The sequence below is a fragment of the Salvelinus fontinalis genome, chromosome 34, assembly GCF_029448725.1.
Source record: "Salvelinus fontinalis isolate EN_2023a chromosome 34, ASM2944872v1, whole genome shotgun sequence".
NCBI lineage: Eukaryota > Metazoa > Chordata > Actinopteri > Salmoniformes > Salmonidae > Salvelinus > Salvelinus fontinalis.
In genome coordinates, this window is record NC_074698.1 from 19,383,503 (window position 1) to 19,404,061 (window position 20,559).

The 20,559-nt window shown below is 46.3% G+C and overlaps 2 protein-coding genes across 2 annotated transcripts; both read right to left on the bottom strand.

The window, feature by feature from the left end:
* Positions 1 to 8,686: 8,686 nt before the first annotated feature.
* Positions 8,687 to 17,005, bottom strand: LOC129833406 (protein FAM117A-like). The gene is made up of 8 exons (XM_055897985.1): positions 16,478 to 17,005; positions 13,025 to 13,170; positions 10,879 to 10,974; positions 10,521 to 10,634; positions 9,913 to 10,029; positions 9,556 to 9,739; positions 9,312 to 9,468; positions 8,687 to 9,233 (listed from the first exon to the last, which is right to left on the bottom strand). The coding sequence occupies exons 1-8, from the start codon at positions 16,593 to 16,595 to the stop codon at positions 8,972 to 8,974; spliced, it is 1,194 nt and encodes a 397-aa protein (XP_055753960.1). The 5' UTR covers positions 16,596 to 17,005; the 3' UTR covers positions 8,687 to 8,971.
* A 2,098-nt stretch (positions 17,006 to 19,103) lies between these two features.
* LOC129833933 (glycoprotein-N-acetylgalactosamine 3-beta-galactosyltransferase 1-like) lies at positions 19,104 to 20,060 on the bottom strand (the record flags this gene model as incomplete). The annotated part of the gene is made up of 2 exons (XM_055898752.1): positions 19,104 to 19,539; positions 19,644 to 20,060. Coding segments are annotated over 2 exons (558 nt in total), but the record flags the coding sequence as incomplete, so codon positions are not given.
* Positions 20,061 to 20,559: the final 499 nt, after the last annotated feature.

A 20,559-nucleotide genomic window follows, 5' to 3' on the forward strand; every position in this document is an offset into this window, starting at 1 on the left:
GCTTGGGTGGCTGGAGTCTAATGATTTTCCGGGTCTTCCTTTCCCACCGCCTGATATAGAGGTCCTGGATGGCAGGGAACTCGGCCCCAGTGATGTACTGGCCTGTCCGCACCATCCTCTGGCACCATGCGATCGAGGGCGGTGTTGTTGCCATACCAAGCAGTGATGCAGCGTCGTCCGGGTTAGGGAGGGTTTGGCCGGTAGGGATATGCTTGTCTCATCGCGCACCAGCGACTCCTGTGGCGGGCCGGGCGCAGTGTGCGCTAATCAAGGGAGCCAGGTGCACGGTGGTTCCTCCGACACGGCTGGCTTCCGGGTTGGAGGCGCACTGTGTTAAGAAGCAGTGCGGCTTGGTTGGGTTGTGTTTCGGAGGACGCATGGCTTTCGACCTTCGTCTCTCCCGAGCCCATACGGGAGTTGTAGCGATGAGACAAGATAGTAATTACTAGCAATTGGATACCACGAAAATTGGGGAGAAAAGGAGGTAAAATAAAATAAAAAAATGTAAAAAAAGAAGCTAAGTGGAAACATCGTTGTCATCAACATCGTTGAATGTGCTGCATTGATCATGCAGACTGAACACAAGTGTCTTGTGGTCAAGCAACAACAAATGAGCTCCTTGAGAGAGATGGGGCTGGGCTAGGTCTGTGAGGAAATGGATGTTACACATGGCATATTACAAACCAAACATTCAAATACCGTTATAGAAGTTAAAGTTAAAACCTAAACCGGTCCGTACATCAATGCTGGTATATAGTAATATACAGTGTACCGCCCAGCCAAATCCACATGGGTTTCCTCATTAATGGAGCTGGTGTAGCTACCAGAGATTTACACAAGAGAGGAGCAGCCACCCAGGACTACAACCAACCAGCAGCCTAACACCACTGGGGAGGGATGTGTTGAAAGTATTCTCTATGCCAAGCCTCTCTCACATACACAGGCACATGTGCATACACACACACACATACACACACAGTACACACAGTTACACACACACAGTACACGCAGTCACGCTCTGTAGTAGCTGCTATGCCCCTCCTTGTCCTCTGTCAATAGGCCAAGTATGGAAGCACTTTAAACAGACTTGCACATCGCTCCTCTCTCTCGTAACAAACAGGGGGAAACTTCAAGACATGGTTTCCAGCACCATACCCACAGGGTTAATTAGGTTTGCTTTAAACAGCCACCACCATGCTTTTTAAACATTTATGGGCGCAGGCATGACAACGAGAACATTAACATCTCCAGACAGTTAACCTCTACTCTGTTCCCCTGATCCAACAGGGGGGGGCGACACAGAGAGAGACAGCAAGAGATGGAGAGATGGTTGATCTCTACTCTGTTCCCCTGATCCAACAGGGGGGTCGACACAGAGAGAGACAGCAAGAGATGGAGAGATGGTTGACCTCTACTCTGTTCCCCTGATCCAACAGGGGGGGCGACACAGAGAGACACAGCAAGAGATGGAGAGATGGTTGACCTCTACTCTGTTCCCCTGATCCAACAGGGAGGGTGGGGCGACACAGAGAGAGAGACACAGCAAGAGATGGAGAGATGGTTGACCTCTACTCTGTTCCCCTGATCCAACAGGAGGGGCGGGGCGACACAGAGAGACACAGCAAGAGATGGAGAGATGGTTGATCTCTACTCTGTTCCCCTGATCCAACAGGAGGGGCGGGGCGACACAGAGAGACACAGCAAGAGATGGAGAGATGGTTGACCTCTACTCTGTTCCCCAATCCAACAGGGGGGGCGGGCGACACAGAGAGACACAGCAAGAGATGGAGAGATGGTTGACCTCTACTCTGTTCCTCTGATCCAACAGGGGGGGTGGGGCGACACAGAGAGAGAGACACAGCAAGAGATGGAGAGATGGTTGACCTCTACTCTGTTCCCCAATCCAACAGGGGGGGGCGGGGCGACACAGAGAGAGACACAGCAAGAGATGGAGAGATGGTTGATCTCTACTCTGTTCCTCTGATCCAACAGGGGGGGTGGGGCGACACAGAGAGAGAGACACAGCAAGAGATGGAGAGATGGTTGATCTCTACTCTGTTCCTCTGATCCAACAGGGGGGGCGACACAGAGAGAGAGACACAGCAAGAGATGGAGAGATGGTTGATCTCTACTCTGTTCCCCTGATCCAACAGGGAGGGGCGGGGCGACACAGAGAGACACAGCAAGAGATGGAGAGATGGTTGATCTCTACTCTGTTCCTCTGATCCAACAGGGGGGGTGGGGCGACACAGAGAGAGAGACACAGCAAGAGATGGAGAGATGGTTGATCTCTACTCTGTTCCTCTGATCCAACAGGGGGGGCGACACAGAGAGAGAGACACAGCAAGAGATGGAGAGATGGTTGACCTCTACTCTGTTCCCCTGATCCAACAGGGGGGTCGACACAGAGAGACACAGCAAGAGATGGAGAGATGGTTGACCTCTACTCTGTTCCCCTGATCCAACAGGGGGGGTGGGGCGACACAGAGAGACACAGCAAGAGATGGTTGACCTCTACTCTGTTCCCCTGATCCAACAGGAGGGGCGGGGCGACACAGAGAGACACAGCAAGAGATGGAGAGATGGTTGACCTCTACTCTGTTCCCCTGATCCAACAGGGGGGGCGGGGCGACACAGAGAGACACAGCAAGAGATGGAGAGATGGTTGACCTCTACTCTGTTCCCCAATCCAACAGGGGGGGCGGGCGACACAGAGAGAGAGACACAGCAAGAGATGGAGAGATGGTTGATCTCTACTCTGTTCCTCTGATCCAACAGGGGGGGTGGGGCGACACAGAGAGAGAGACACAGCAAGAGATGGAGAGATGGTTGATCTCTACTCTGTTCCCCTGATCCAACAGGGGGGTCGACACAGAGAGACACAGCAAGAGATGGAGAGATGGTTGACCTCTACTCTGTTCCCCTGATCCAACAGGGAGGGGAGGGGCGACACAGAGAGACACAGCAAGAGATGGTTGACCTCTACTCTGTTCCCCAATCCAACAGGGGGGGCGGGCGACACAGAGAGAGAGACACAGCAAGAGATGGAGAGATGGTTGATCTCTACTCTGTTCCCCTGATCCAACAGGGAGGGGCGGGGCGGGGCGACACAGAGAGAGACACAGCAAGAGATGGAGAGATGGTTGATCTCTACTCTGTTCCTCTGATCCAACAGGGAGGGGCGGGGCGACACAGAGAGAGACACAGCAAGAGATGGAGAGATGGTTGACCTCTACTCTGTTCCCCTGATCCAACAGGGGGGGTGACACAGAGAGAGACACAGCAAGAGATGGAGAGATGGTTGACCTCCACTCTGTTCCCCAATCCAACAGGGGGGGCGGGGCGACACAGAGAGAGAGACACAGCAAGAGATGGAGAGATGGTTGACCTCTGTTGCCCCCTCTGTTACAGCCTAGTAATAACAGGGGATATAATCTAGCCCAACACTACAGCATCTGACCTGAGCCCTACTGACAAACTGACGCTGAAGCTTCCAGTCTGTTATTCGAACTCAATCAGCATGACAGAGTAATCTCCAGCCTTGTCCTCGTCAACACCCCACCTGTGTTAACGAGCGAATCACTGACATGATGTCAGCTGGTCCTTTTGCGGTAGGGCTGAAATGCAGTGGAAATGTTTTTTGGGGCTTCAGTTCACTTGCATGGCAAAGAGGGACTTTGCAAATCATCTGATCACTCTTCGTAACATTCTGGAGTATATGCAAATTGCTGAGGCAGCAGACTTTGTGAAAATGTATATTTGTGTCATTCTCAAAACTTTTGGCCACGACTGTATTATTCCAGCCCAGCGCAATTTAGATTTTGGCCACTAAATGGCAGCAGTGTATGTGCAAAGTTTCAGACTGATCCAATGAACCATTGCATTTATGTTCAAAATGTTGTATCAAGACTGCCCAAATGTGCCTAATTGGTTTATTAATAACTTTTTGAAGTTCAAAACTGTGCACTCTCCTCAAACAATAGCATGGTATTCTTTCACTGTAATAGCTACTGTAAATTGGACAGTGCAGTTATATTAACAACAATTGAAGCTTTCTGCCAATATTAGATATGTCTATGTCCTGGGAAATGTTCTTGTTACTTACAACCTCACGCTAATCGCATTAGCCTACATTTGCTCAACCGGACCCACCGATCATGTAGAGGGAAATTCTGAGGCCCGTACTCAACCCGCAAATACAGAAAACACACTATAGGCCACAGTCAAACATGGCATAACGATTTTTTGACAGTTGGTGCAGGATTTTTTTGTTGCCTGATTTAGATAGATACACTACATGAACAAAAGTATGTGGACACTTCATAGACTAACATCCCATTCCAAAATCATGGATTAATATGGAATTTGTACCTCATTTTCTGCTATAACAGCCTCCACTCTTCTGGGAATGTTGTAACATTGCTGCAGGGACTTGCTTCCATTCAGCCACAAAACCATTAGTGAGGTCGGTCACTGATGTTGGGCGATTAGGCCTGGCTCGAAGTCGGCGTTCCAATTCATCCCAAAGGTGTTCGATGGAATTGAGGTCAGGGCTCTGTGCAGGCCAATCAAGTCCTTCCACACCGATCTCGACAAACCATTTCTGTATGGACCCTGCTTTGTGCACAGGGGCATTGTTACGCTGAAACAGGAAAGGGCCATCCCCAAACTTACCACAAAGTTAGAAGCACAGAAACGTCTAGAATGTCATTGTCTGCTGTAGCGTTGTTTTTCCTTCACTGGAACTAAGGGGCCCAAACCATGAAAAACAGACCCAGACCATTATTCCTCCTCCACCAAACCTTACAGTTGGCACTATGCATTGGGGCAGGTAGTGTTCCCTGGCATCCGCCAAAGCCAGATTCGTCTGTCGGACTGACAGATGGTGAAGCGTGATTCATCACTCCAGAGAAGGCGGCGAGCTTTCCACCACTCCAGCCGACGTTTGGCATTGCACATGGTAATCTTAGACTTATGTGCAGCTGCTTGGCCATGGAAAACCATTTCATGAAGCTCCTAATGAACAGTTGTTGTGCTGACGTTGCTTCCAGAGGCAGTTTGGAACTCAGTAGTGAGTGTTGTAACCGAGGACAGATGTTTTTTTACGCGCTTCAGAGGTCCCGTTCTTTGAGCTTGTGTGGCCTACCACTTCGCGGCTGAGTCGTTGTTGCTCTTAGTTGTTTCCTCTTCACAATAACAGCACATACAGTTGACGAGGGCAGCTCTAGCAGGTCAGAAATTTGATAAACTGAATTGTTGTTACGGTGGCATCTTATGACAGTGCAATGTTGAAAGTCACCGAGCTCTTCACAAGATGTTTGTCTTTCATTTGCTGTACACCATCGATTTTTCAGAAATGTTTTATGATGAGTATTTAGGTATTTGATGTTGGTGTCTGTAATTATTCTGTCTGTTTTCGGTGCAATTTCTGATTGTAGCTGCAATGTAAACTATGATTTATACCTGAAATATGCACATTTTTCGAACAAAACATAGATTTATTGAATAACATGTTATAAGACTGTCATCTGATGAAGTTGTTTGTTGGTTAGTTCTTGGTTAGTTAGGTTGGCTTTGTGCATGCTACCTGTGCTGTGAAAAATGTCTGTCCTTTTTTGTATTTGGTGGTGAGCTAACATAAATATATGTGGTGTTTTCGCTGTAAAACATTTTAAAAATCGGACATGTTGACTGGATTCACAAGATGTGTATCTTTCATTTGCTGTATTGGACTAAAAAATATCATTTGAATTTCACGCTCTGCCTTTTCAGGGAATGTGGGAGGAGTTCCGCTGGCGGAACGCCAGAGCCAGACAGGTTAAGGCCATCCTTCCGCCAGTGTTTGTCTATTGAGATTGCATGGCTGTGTGCTCGATTTTATACACCTGTCAGCAAAGGGTGTGGCTGAAACAGCCGAATCCCCTCATTTGTAGGGGTGCCCATATACTTTTGTATATATAGTGTGTTTCTGCTTATAATTCCCGACATTTTGGTAGGCTAGTTGTTAGTCAACTTGTCTATAATTAGATACATGTAGCTTCTCTTTTGTCATTATAAACTCAGCAAAAAAAGAAACGTCCCTTTTTCAGGACCCTGTCTTTCAAAGATAATATGTAAAAATCCAATAACTTTATAGATCTTCATTGTAAAGGGTTTAAACACTGTTTCCCATGCTTGTTCAATGAACCATAAACAATGAATGAACATGCACCTGTGGAACGGTCGTTAAGACACTAACAGCTTACAGACGGTAGGCAATTAAGGTCACAGTTATGAAAATTTAGGACACTAAAGAGGCCTTTCTACGGACAGCAAGGAGGCATGAGGACTGCAGGTGTGGCCAGGGCAATAAATTGCAATGTCCATACTGTGAGACGCCCAAGACAGCGCTACAGGGAGACAGGACGGACAGCTGATGGTCCTCGCAGTGGCAGACCACGTGTAACAACACCTGCACAGGATCGGTACATCCAAACATCACACCTGCGGGACAGGTACAGGATGGCAACAACAACTGCCCGAGTTCACCAGGAACGCACAATCCCTCCATCAGTGCTCAGACTGTCCGCAATAGGCTGAGAGAGGCTGGACTGAGAGCTTGTAAGCCTGTTGTAAGGCAGGTCCTCACTGGCAATAATGCCGCCTATGGGCACAAACCCACCGTCGCTGGACCAGACAGGACTGGCAAAAAGTGCTCTTCACTGACGAGTCACAGTTTTGTCTCACCAGGGGTGATGGTCAGATTTGCGTTTATCTTCGAAGGAATGAGCGTTACACCGAGGCCTGTACTCTGGAGCGGGATTGATTTGGAGGTGGAGGGTCCGTCTGGGGTCGGTGTGTCACAGCATCATCGGACTGAGCTTGTTGTCATTGTAGGCAATCAACGCTGTGCTTTACAGGGAAGATATCCTCCTCCCTCATGTGGTACTCTTCCTGCAGGCTCATCCTGACATGACCCTCCAGCATGACAATGCCACCAGCCATACAGCTCGTTCTGTGCGTGATATCCTGCAAGACAGGAATGTCAGTGTTCTGCCACGGCCAGAGGAGAGCCCGGAACCCAATCCCATTGATCATGTCTGGGACCTGTTGGAGGCACTTGCAGGTGCCTTGGTGGAAGAGTTGGGTAACATCTCACAGCAAGAACTGGCAAATCTGCTGCAGTCCATGAGATGCACTGCAGTACTTAATACAGCTGGTGGCCACACCAGATACTGACTGTTACTTTTGATTTTGACCCCCCTTTTGTTCAGGGACACATTTTTCCATTTCTGTTAGTCACATGTCTGTGGAACTTGTTCAGTTTGTGTCTCAGTTGTTGAATCTTATGTTCATAGAAATATTTACACATGTTAAGTTTGCTGAAAATAAACTCAGTTGACAGTGAGAGGACGTTTCTTTTTGCTGAGTTTATGTTGCCCTAGAAGACTAAATAAACCCTTTCTCAACAGAATAATGTAATAGATAGAATGAATGCTTCAATCTAGTTGACATTGGTAAAGTTCTCTCTGTCATCTTCCGCAGAGCAAAGACATTTAGGGACTGGGGAGAAAATATAATAACGCAACAACAAAAATAATAAGGGTAAGATTTTCTGTCCAAATGACATCAGCTTGACCGGCTGCATGGAAAAAAAGCTGTGAAAACGACCCAATGTTTTTATGATAAGATTTCAGTTCGGCTTTGATGCATTTTTTATGTGGTTGAAATACTATCAGCTTTTATGATGAAGACAGCACCTCTACAGATGTTATCTGAGCATTGCATTCTCTCAGGATGCATTAATAAATCAAATGTATTTATAAAGCCCTTCTTACATCAGCTGATATCTCAAAGTGCTGTACAGAAACCTAGCCTAAAACCCCAAACAGCAAGCCATGCCGGTGTAGAAGCATGGAAGAGTGGGGTAATATTTCTCCACCCGTTCCAAATTTAGCGCTACATTTAGTGTATAATTTTACTGCAAGAAATGCTTAATTCTGCAGGAGTTATTATTAAATAAGGCTATGTGAGAGGTTATAGACCTACAAGTCAGTGCCCAGATTTCACAGTTCCCTTGACATGCCATTGGCCTATTTGAAGTCCCGTCTTGTGACTGTCAAGTTTGTATAGCGCCTCACAATCACACATAATGCTGCCATCATCTTTTACCACTTCACCAAATATTTTCCAAACAGGACTTTTCTGTCCCTCCCTTCTCTTTGTTTTCAACTCTCCTGTCATAGCTTTCGTCTTATTGAATTAGAACTTCAACAATGTCCTTTTTGCTTCCGTGGATTGATGTTAACTTTTTCTGCCTGTTCCGAAAAGTATTATTTGGCGATTGGCTGTGCGGGCTATTTGGCATGCCTACAGTTAAGCCCTGAAGATTAGGTTTATGCACTAATACCAGATAGCCTAAAATAATGAAAGATAAACCTCAATGTAGCCTTTACATATTGCACAATAATTACACATTTATGGATTTTTTAAGGTATTGTTTCTCTTTATTCAACCAGCCTGCCACCCACCTGCCACACAATATTTAATGTCTCTAAACCCGTCCACCCCGCGGATATAACCGCGGGTTATGAGTCAACCCGGGCATCACTAATTAGTACATCTGACTCCAAGCTCTAGCTAATACAAATTTAAGGATATCAGAGCAAGGCCAAGTTGGGTAGAATAAAAATATGTCACACACAAATATTTGTACAATTTATTTACCCCCCCTAACCAAGGGGGAAAGTGACAATCAATGTACCCAGAGCAGCAAGTCCCTCTGAGAATCAGGATAGAACACCAATGACAGATTTGATCCTGATCCCACAGAGAACCCACTGTTGAGGTCTCTCTTTTTGTTGATCTTAGTTGAATAGATCTGGAGGCTTGTCATAACAGTCCCTGGCAAGGTGGTGGCAGCCATCTTGATTTAATCTCCTATTAGGATAAATCCATCCTCATTAGTCTGAAAACAACCCCATCTCCACAGTCACATGGTGGTTGTGTCCTGGAGGGGTCCACTCATGTAGCCCCCAACCGAATGCCCAACTGTCTGGTAGGGGGCAGAGCCTTGACCTGAGCAGCCTGTGACAGGCGAGACTGACAGGCCGCGGAACAGGAGGTCCATAGAGGGCAGCAGGGGCTTGAGCAGACTGACAGGGCAGAAGGCAGAGCCTCCATGGGGAGTGAAATTCACCTTGTTGGGGTCAGGGCAGGATACCTGGAGGAGAGGCTCTCTCTGACAGGGAGATCTGGGGTTGAGGGACAGAAAGAGACGATTAGCCCAAATCATTTCTAATTACACAAAGTGTGTGTGTTTCAATACTCACATAGCCTCTTCACACACTACGCGTACTCGCTCACAGCCTTCAGGGGGCTCCCGCTGGAAGGAGTAGGTCTTGTTGGGACGAGGGGAGGAGGAGGGCTGCAACAGGGAGGGGTCCAGAACTACTGGAGAGGGGCACACGGTCTCACAGTCCACAGGGTCTGCACAGACAGGAAAAACATGATTTAAAAGGTCCATTACGGTATTCAAGTCATTTAAGTCCTTCAACAAACCATCCATTTACTCACCTGGCTCTCCCATGGGGCAGGGAGACTGAGATGGGGAGAGTAGAGCTGGGTTCAGGGCACAGGGAGACTCAGATGGAGAGAGCAAAGCAGAGTCGAATGAGGCAGGGGAGGGCTCACTCTGGGTACCACTGCTGCACCTCTGGGCAGGAACTGGGGCTCTGTGGCCATCTGGGACATCCAGGATCTAACAGGGGAACAGGGAGAGGGTACGGTGAGGTTATGGGACACTGGCCACTGGAGAGAAATAAGGTCTAATTGGCTGTCACTAGGGGGATCCAGTGGATCCATAGAGGGTTGAGATCATGGATCTAAGCCAGCCGGTACGCAAGCAGATAGGCTGTATTTAAACATGCTCACCTTGTGCTGGTCCTCAGGTGTCTCTGACACAAAGACCCCCTCCAGCTCCAGGTTCAGACCTTCCACACTGCGCCGCAGCCGAGGGGCCAACCTGCTCAGGGGCGTCAGGGGCACCGTCTGGGGGGGGGCACCAAAGACACATGAAAATGGAGCACAGGAGTGTGTATGGTCTGATTATATCTGTTCCACACAAAGGGGCTTGAGTGTGAGGGTAGGTACCAAAGGCCATGTAGCTACGCGTATGAGTACGAGTGTATTCCTGTCAATATGCATTCCTGTCATAGCGGGCGATGGTGCAACCAGGCAGCTTGATGACACCAGCTCCTAAGAAAAGCGGTGCTGTTTTTCTAGCCCTGTTGCTAACGTCTCTCTACTCTGCCTGAGAAACTCAGGAGGCCAACCATCAGTGTTCTGTGTCAGTGAATACTCCGAACACCTCCTGGGTCCCACTGTCTGCATACATGATCTTACGTTACAGTCATCCAGGGGACATTCAAATTCAAAAAGAACATTTTGAATTCAAGTAAACAAGTTGCAGTATCAATAAGGACGGGTTCAGAGTGCAGATCAAACCCACAGTATTATGGGGAGGGCTGTATAGGACGTACCTGTGTAGCGCCTGGTACATGGCCTCCAGGTAGGGGGTGGTGGGGACGCTCATATCCCCCAGAGGGAGGGGCGTGTCGGGAGCGCTTCTGCAGCTGTTGCTTGAGCTTAACCACCTGAGGCCAAGTCATGAGGGGAAGGACTTAAGAGACACTTGTCTTTCAGAGGAAAGAATGAGGAGAGGAATAATTCAACAGGGAGAGAGGGGTGTGACTGGCCTAGTCACTGCTGACAACGGGACAGTAAAAATAGTCCCATCTCGGAGTTTTACTGGTGTATTGTGAGAATGATTTTTGATTAACAAGCTCCTGGTTAAAGGACCTTTTTTAGTAAACATTTACATTCAAAGGGAGTACTCACATCCCTCAAGTGTTCCGCGCTGCCCCATGATGCTGAGCGTTTGTGTCCGCCAACACTTCTTCTTCCCCGAGTCTCCTCTGCCCAGGAGCTGGGAGTCTATGGAAGGAGCAGGGTTGCTATAGTAACCAGCCACACGTTGCTTATACAACTCTGCACACAACACACACTTTCTGAAAAACTAAACTGACTTGAAAATAGTTTTTTGCTGTGGAAACTTTGCTGATTGGATTGGAGTCAGACAGCATTATGTTCTTGACGATCATTTAACTACACAACTGGTAACTTTATCTACGAGTTCTAAGATTGACCTTTCAGTAGAACATTACAGAGCAGTGAATCCGTTTTGCTCTCCTTTCGCTGTACAATTTACACCTATGGAAGTGAAACATCACCCGAGCTACATGATTTGACTAGAGTACAGAAGTGGTGCCCTACAGCTGTCAGGCACACCTGCCAGTTACACAGCTGTGCAGAGGCAGACAGGCAGGCGAGGAGTAAACCACTGTTGCTGACAACACCCCCTACAAATGAGTAAAACAAAAACCACAGCGATGCAAATACAGAAGCGACACACGTCAGCTACATCAAAAAGGACTACAACAGCACAGACACAGTTTAACATCAGTACACAAAACATGTACACTGACAGCTGTATTCACACAGAATCGGAGTTTGGGTAATCAACAAGGTGACATCCTGTGCTGTCCCTCCTTCATTCCTCACAACTGAGCTCCATGTCTTCACATGCAAGAGGAGGAGGAAGAAGAGAGAGGACAGTGGAGAGTTCCTACCGACATAGGCCCCACTCCTCTAATGCCCACAAGCCCTGGGGTGAGTGTTGCTGGCAGACGGGAGGATGTGGGTGTGTGGCGGTCTATCTGCTGAGCTGCCCTCCCTCGTCTCCACACTCCTGCTTCACACACAGCCTGGACGAGATCCTCTGCTGATGCCCAATTTCACCTCAACGTCAATTTATTTTTTCTGTTCTGCCTCCCCCTAACTTAGCTATTTTCTCTGGGCCTCCGCTCCTCCAAATCAGGTTCCTCTCCGGATCACGTTTCCCCAAAATGCAGTCTTCTCTCTGGGTCGAGTCTCCTACAGCTCTCAGTCCTCTCACAGAGTTCCACACTGATGTCATGACGCACAGTCGTGTAACAGAGTCGGTCCCGGGCTATAAATGACAAAAAACCTTGACGCCATCTTCCGCCCTATCTGGTGGAGCCGTGGTCAGACATCATGGCTAAATGTGTCATGGAGGGACAGTCAGTTACCAACCCTGTCGGTGTAGTGTTACTGCTCCCTACTCCCCCCTCCTCCTCCCGTCCTCCACCAAACATGACCGGAGAGATCACGGGACACAGGGCTATAAAAAGATCCGGTCAAAAGGTGATGGAATGTTCTGGGTGTCTAACGCTTTGAACGCCAGTTCAGCCTCGTGTTTGATTTGATGTATATTTACTTTTAAATATTACAAAAGGGGTTTTGAATCTGTTACTACAAATTGTTTAGATTGTGGCAGAGGGGAACTCCCCCAAATCCACAAGAAGCTGGTTGTATGTGAAAATGTGACAGTTTCATTACTGAAGAAAGGAGATAATGGCAGACAATAGGAGACAGTTATATCATCTTAAATAAAGCAATCAGGGGAAGGGGGGTGCTGTATAATGAGGTCGGGAGGGGTCTGTTCTGTACAATAGAGGGCAGGGGGTTTGTTCAGTATAAACTGTGTCAAGATTGAGGGCACAGTGGTGGAGTGTGGTTAGGTTAGCCCAGGCTTTGTGCACTAGATGGGGGGTGGATACAGTAGAGGGGGGGTGGGGGGGGGGGGGGGCACAGGGGTAGGTTGAGGTTGAGGTTGAAGAGAACAAAACAACTATTTCCAGTTGGCTGCCTTCCACTGCTCCTCAGCTTCAGAATGGAACTGCTAGACACCTGCAGCGCCAGCCTCAGATAGCTCACTTGGTCTTTATATTGGCCATTGTAAGCAACAACGGTGACACATTGAATGGGGAGCTACAAATGGCTTTTAAGCAATATCAATACAGGCTTGACAAGAGTATATTCCTCTCGGTTTCAGATCTATAGGAGTTAATGGATGTTAATGTTAAATTCACATTTGGGCTGTGACTGAGTCCGGTGAGTTTACCTGTGTGGCCTTGTCATTGACACAGGTGACTCCTTGGCTCTCTGCCTCCTTGGGCCACCGGCCCTGCAGATATGGTCCAACAATTGTATCCAGGGACAGGGTGCGACGAATGGTCGGCTTTGGGGGGCGAGACTTGCTCCTGTCGCCTTAAGGAAACAGCCAAAAGAAATCACATTTACTGATATGAAACGTGTCTGCTTTATACTGTGAGTGTGTGATGAGGTCAATATTTGTAACAGAAGACAGATGCTAATCTTGTATGGAGGGCTGTTTTGTGTTACGGTGCCCCAGTTTGACAGCATATTGGTCTGACAAACTCCATGCTCAGCCTACCGGTGCAACGTAGTTGGAACAAATAGTCACATCATAAAGGAGGCTCAGAACTACTTTAGCACCAGCAGGAGTTCATAAAAAGGCCTCCCCCAGCCTCCCCCCCCTCCGCAGAGGTTTGGTTAGCTCGTAGTACAAGTAGGTGTGTATTGGCAGCTCTTTGTAAGTAATCTCTGACAGGTGTGAGCCAAGCCACTGAGCCTACAGCAAAGCCATCCAAAGACATGTTGCACAAGACTGGCAACATTCTACTCCTGAAACCTATTCCCCAACTCATACCACTTCCTGTCTGCCCTGGGAAGTGGGGTGGAGGGATGTAGAAATATACACCACAGAACAAGCACTCGAGTTACTGGTGCATCATTACAGTGTACTGTTGAAACACACTGGAATTACAGGCCACAGGGCCTAAAACAAAGGTCCCTTTAAACCTCTATTGACATTGGCACATGAGAGGGCAAAGACGTAAGTAGTGTAATAAAATATTACACTCTTAAAACACCTTTAGAGAGTTCAGGATCAATTAGAGCTGGGGCAATAAAAAGAACAATAACACTGGCCACTTATCAAGGATTATTTACTGATTAAAATAATCACGATATGTAGCGTATACTAAAGCTATGTGATGTTTGATAGTTGTCACCAAAACTGATGCGTTAAATAGAAAATGCGCTTACTCTGGCTCTTGCCAACAGCTCTAAGATACAGTGCGGGTAGGGTGTTCTACACGATGCGATTAAAATGGATAAGAGCGAGAATATTTTATTTGTCAAACGGCAGTCAAGCATCAATCATGTCACCAGAACAATACCCTCTATTGCAATGGAGCATGAAGATCACCATGCACTTTCATCACCCTGTGAAGTTCACAACTTATTTCATCTGTAGCCTAATAAACTGTATGGTTTCCCCCAGTAATAATGGGAGGACCACACACACCATATCATCTCGACTCTAAGTTCACTTCGATATGATGGTTATTCAGTGGAGGCTAGTGGGAGGAGCTATAGGAGGATGGGCTCATTGCAATGGCTGTAACATAATTAATGGAACGGAGTCATACATGTGGTTTCCGTATATTTGATGTGTTTGTTCCATTTAAACCATTCCAGTCTTTACAATGAGCCCGTCCTCCTATAGCACCTCCCACCAGCCTCCACTGCGTTTAGTATATCAATATTTGCTAATATAGGCATTTCCACCAGTATTTCTCACATAATACATTTTACTGACACAATAAGATCCCACAATTTCGAATGAACAAATAACCTGTCGGCATTTATAAAATTGTACCAAAACTACCTGTAGTGACTTATTATTTATATGGTACCACTTTAGTCGCATTAATACTGTGGATGGAAACGTGGTTAATCAAATCGTATTAGTCACGAGCCGAATACAACAGGTGTAGACCTCACAGTGAAATGCTTACTTACAAGTCCTTAACCAACAATGCAGTTTAACAAAATATGAATAATAAATAAAAGTAACAACTAATTAAAGAGCAGCAGTAAAATAACAAAAGCGAGACTATATACAGGGGGGATACCGGTACAGAGTCAATGTGCGGGGGCGCCGGTTAGATGAGGAAATACGTACATGTAGGTAGACTACGCATAGATGATAACAACAGAGAGTAGCAGCGGTGTAAGGGGGGGATGCAAATAGCCTGGGTAGCCATTTGATTAGATGTTCAGCAGTCTCATCGCTTAAGGGTAGAAGCTGTTTAGAAACCTCACGGACCTAGACTTGCCGCTCCGGTACCGCTTGCCGTGCGGTAGCAGAGAGAACAGTCTATGACTAGGCTGGCTGGAGTCTTCCTCTGACACCGCCTGGTATAGAGGTCCTGGATGGCAGAAAGCTTGGCCCCGGTGATGTACTGGGCCGTTCGCACCACCCTCTGTAGTGCCTTGCGGTCGGAGGCCGAGCAGTTGCAATACCAGGCAGTGATGCAACCAGTCAGGATGCTCTCGATGGTGCAGCTGTAGAACCTTTTGAGGATCTGAGGACCCATGTCTCCTGAGGTGGAATAGGTTTTGTTGTGCCCTCTTCACGACAGTCTTGGCATGCATGGACCATGTTAGTTTGTTGGTGATGTGGACACCAAGGAACTTGAAGCTCTCAACATGCTCCACTACAGCCCCGTCGATGAGAATGGGGGTGTGCTCAGTCCTCTTTTTCCTGTAGTCCACATTAATATCCTTTGTCTTGATCACGTTGAGAGGTTGTTGTCCTGGCACCACACGGCCAGGTCTCTGACCTCTTCCCTATAGGCTGTCTCGTTGTTGTCAGTGATCAGGCCTACCATTGTTGTGTCATCGGCAAATGTAATGGTGGTGTTGGAGTCGTGCCTGGTCATGCAGTCATGAGTGAACAGGGAGTACAGGAGTGGACTGAGCATGCACCCCTGAGGGGCCGATGTGCTGAGGATCAGCGTGGCGGATGTGTTGTTACCTACCCTTACCACCTAGCGGTGGCCCGTCAGGAAGTCCAGGATCCAGTTGCAGAGGGAGGTGTTTAGTCCCAGGGTCCTTAGCTTATTGATGAGCTTTGAGGACACTATGGTATTGAACGCTGAGCTGTAGTCAATGAATAGCATTCTCACATAGGTGTTCCTTTACTGAGAACTCTTTATGATGCCATTCCAATCATTTGTGATATAATAAAAAAACATGGATGTAGCTGACTGAGAACTATGTATATGATGATGTTCCAGTTATGTGGTGTAATAATGAATTGGAAAAAAACATGATATTATTCTCAAATCAAGTAGCACATTTCTGCTTTTATAACACTTCATTTTATAGGATCCTACAGAGACCCACATCAAAACACATGTTTGAGCAGGGTGGGGGATGGCTGATGCATGGTGGAAATTAGGCTATATTCACTGAAAGTCGGTGGTCTGTTTAGAAAAATTGAGGCCAGAGGCTACTGCACGTAAAATAGACCCATGTAGCTAAGCAGTAAGATACTATAACAGTTAATCATAATAGATAGCCCACATACCCGTTAGACTAGTGATAGACAGCAATAACAATGCAAACTCTAGCGACATTCCCACCATAGTGTAATATTTGGCAAGTGACATTATTTGGCACCAAAATGAGAAGTGTTATTTACCAGTCTTGGAATCTTTGCAGCGCGGTTGTGCTTTGTTGTGAAGCTGGAATGGGACAGTGGCTCGAAGCGGTTGTAGACAAGGGGTGCCCCCCCGAGCCGCTTCACTTCTGCACGACATCCCCCCCAAGTGCAAAATGAAGCAGCCGAAAACACTTCGACTTCAGCAGGCAACCGTATCAAAGCTCACACTCAGTAGTTTTAGCTACCTCTTCTTCAGTTTAAATTAGCCAGTATTTCAATATTTATTTATGATAAGTATCCAACATGGTTAGCTTCTTGCTAGCAGCCAGCCTTCTTTTGTGATGACCATGATTTCCTCCAACTTTACTCTCGAACTAAAATAAATAAATCTCTAAAATATTAGCCCTGCATTTAGTTCACAATAAAACTTTTAAATGCCCAACCTCATCATCCACCGTTGGCTATTATAACTTTACTTTATGTAAAGTATCAGGCTACACAGTTGACAAAATATTGCCAAACTGACAACAGCTCAACTAGCTAAATTCTCGTGTTCAATTTACTTACAAGTGGGCGAGGCGAATGACACATTCTTGATCTGGTTGGGTACTGAAAAATACGACTTAACTTCTATTGGTCATATACTCTATCTATCTATCAAGGGTCTGCCCTCGAAAGTCATAATGTTCCCTCCCAGTTTATTTAATCTCAAACCAGCAGTGTACACCAGGGCCTCCCACTCCTATGACCCCACAATACATTCACACACATTCCTCTTTAATGTTCGAACATTATGGGTTAAACTCCTTATCAACACAGACTTAAAAAAATATAAAAGCAACATGCAACAATTTCAAAGATTTTAGTTTGTTAGTTCATATAAGGAAATCAGTCAATTGAAATAATGGAATTAGGCCCTAATCTATTGATTTCCATGACTCGGAATACAGATATGCATTTGTTGTTCACAGATACCTTAAAAAAAGGGCGGGGTGTGGATCAGAAAACCAGTCAATATCTAGTGTGACCATTTCCCTCACACAGAGCGACACATCTCCTTCGCATATCATTTTTCAGGCCTGTTACCCTACTCCTCTTCAATGGCTGTGCAAAGTTTCTGGATATTGGCGGGAACTGGAACACACTGCCGTATACGTCGATCCAGAGCATACCAAACATGCTCAATGGGTGACATGTCTGGTGAGTATGCAGGCCATGGAAGAACTGAGACAGTTTCAGCTTCCAGGAATTGTGTGCAGATACTTGCGACATAGGGCCATGCATTATCATGATGAAATATGAGGTGGTGGTGCCAGCAGATGAACGGCACGACAATGGGCCTCAGGATCTCGTCCCGGTATCTCTGTGCATTCAAATTGCCATCTATAAAATGCAAATGTGTTCGTTGTCCTTAGCTTATGCCTTCCCATACCATAACCCCACCGCCACCATGGGGTATTCTGTTCGCAACATAGACATCGGCAAACCGTTCGCCCACACAACATCATACACGCCGTCTGCACGGTACAGCTGAAACCGGGATTCATCCACGAAGAGCACACTTCTCCAGTGTGCCAGTGGCCATCGAAGGTGAGCATTTATCCACTGAAGTCGGTTATGAAACCGAACTGCAGTCAGGTCAAGACCTTGGTGTGGACGACGAGCACGCAGATGAACTTCCCGAGATGGTTTCTGACAGTTTGAGCCGAAATTCTTCGGTTGGGCAAATCCAGTTTCATCAACTGTCCGGTTGGTTGGTCTAAGACGAGCCCGCAGGTGAAGAAGCCGAATGTGGAGGTCCTGGGTTGGTGTGGTTACTCGTGGTCTGCGGTTGTGAAGCCGGTTGGACATACTGCCAAATTCTCTAAGATGACGTTGAGGTGGATAATAGTAAAGAAATTAACATTAAATTCTCTGGCACAGCTCTGGTGGACATTCCTGCAGTATGCATGGCAACTGCACGCTCCCTCAAAACTTGAGACATCTGTGGCATTGTGTTGTGTGACAAAACTGCACATTTTAGAATGGCATTTTATTGTCCCCAGCACAAGGTGCACCTGTATAATGATCATGTTGTTTAATCAGCTTCTTTGATAATCATCCACCTGACAGGTGTGGCATATCTTGAAAAATGAGAAATTCTCACTAACAGGGACGTAAACACATTTGTGCACAACATTTGAGAGAGAAGCTTTTTTTGTGCATATGGAAAATGGCTGGGATCTTTTATTTCAGCTAATGCAACATGGGACCAACACTTTACATGTTGCGTTTATATTTTTGTTTAGTATATAATTTATCAAGACATTGTCAATATTGGATCAACTTGAGTGTTAAAAAGGCCTATATACAAGCCAGAATGTTGAGTTCTGTTCAGATCTTGCAGCTTGCCCATCGATCTACCAAATGACGTTAGCTGATGCTGCTGAAGTAAGACATTGAAAATCAGAGCTCTTATCATATATTCTGAAAAAATGTGATGCAAAAGACCTGCGTTGGAAGAAAACGTAAATCAAATGGCCAGTAGTGCTTCAGTGATCTGCGGGCTCCAAAGGGCCTCTTATACAATTCAAACTACCCGGGTTGAGGTTAAATTATTATTTATTTATTTTTAAAATCGCACCCACCATTTTGGAACCTCAGCTAACATAGTATGTCACTGGAAGACAATATTTTAACCATATAATTAGGAATTAGAATAGTATTTAATAGGATCTCTATAACTTTAATGACAGACTCAATGTATGAATACATACTGTAACTCGGCAAATATCCAGACTAGATCATGATGAATTGGTTTGAACTAGCATGACCTTATCAAAGACTTTAATAACAACATTGGTTTTAAGGTTTGCAAGACAACTCTTTACAAGAGAATGACATCAATTACGGTGTGAGCATGTATAATATTATTTATTATCAGGGATGTCACTATCAAATCCATAGAAAGGGGTCTCTGCTTATTCCTCTCTGGTCTCACCCAGCTTTGGGCTGTGGCCACCCACTGGACAGAGATGATACAGGAAGTAATCTAGCATGTACATTCTGACTGGCTCAACGTAATGGAAGGATACAGATGAATTGGAGCAACAGTCTGGACCCTGACAGAGAGGGAGAAAGGAAAAAAAGAGATGAGCAGGAAGCTCAATGGCACTGAAGGGAGGTCATTTGATATGTGTTCTACTGAGAGTGTAGACCTACTTACCACTTTGGAAGGGTAATAGTTGTACTGGTGGAACCATTTGGGCAGTATGTCATCGGTACAGAGAAGTTTACCCAGCCACAGGGGGTGGAAGGTTTCCCTGTGTTGGTGGTCTCTAGAGTCCCCTGCCGGGACTCCCAGCTTCTGGAGGCAGAAGCCCAGCAGTAGGTCCTCTGCAGAGGTGGACTTGGTGCAGGTTCCATGGTGCAGGGCCCTGACGTAGCGTCTCCCAGACTCGCGGCTCAGTACATAGCCAGCACCACCACTCATGTAGCCTTGATGGACAAAGCGGTGAAAACGCCTGCCCAGATACACAGGCTTGTCTGGGCTGAACCGAGACAGGAGCAGACGCAAGTTTTCCACAATTACATAGGTGTCATCATCAGCTTTGAGGAACCAGTCAGCCTTGTCTAGGTAACTGGAAATGGAGGGAAAGAGGGGTCAAAGACAGAAGGTAGAGTTTGTCTCCTTCACCTGCACATACAAATAGTGCTTTCAGAACACATTCACACCCCTTGACCTTTCCAACATTTTGTTGTGTTACAGCCTGAATTTAGAATGGATTCATTTGAGATTGTGTGTTACTGGCTTACACACAACACCCCATAATGTCGAAGTGGAATAATTTTTTTAGAAATCTATGACAAGACTTCATAATGGCTGTCTATCAATGATCAACAATCAACAAAACTTAAAGATCATTAAAAAAGAATAATGTACAAATATTGTACAATCCAGGTGTACAAAGTTCTTAGAGACTCACAGCTGTAGTCACTGCCAAATATGATTCTAACATGTATTGACTCCGGTGTGTGAATACTCATGTAAACGAGGTAATGTTTTTAGAAATGTTTGCAAATTTATGGGACATTGTGTGTAGATGGGTGACCAAAAAAATGGCATCTTTACATAGGTCACC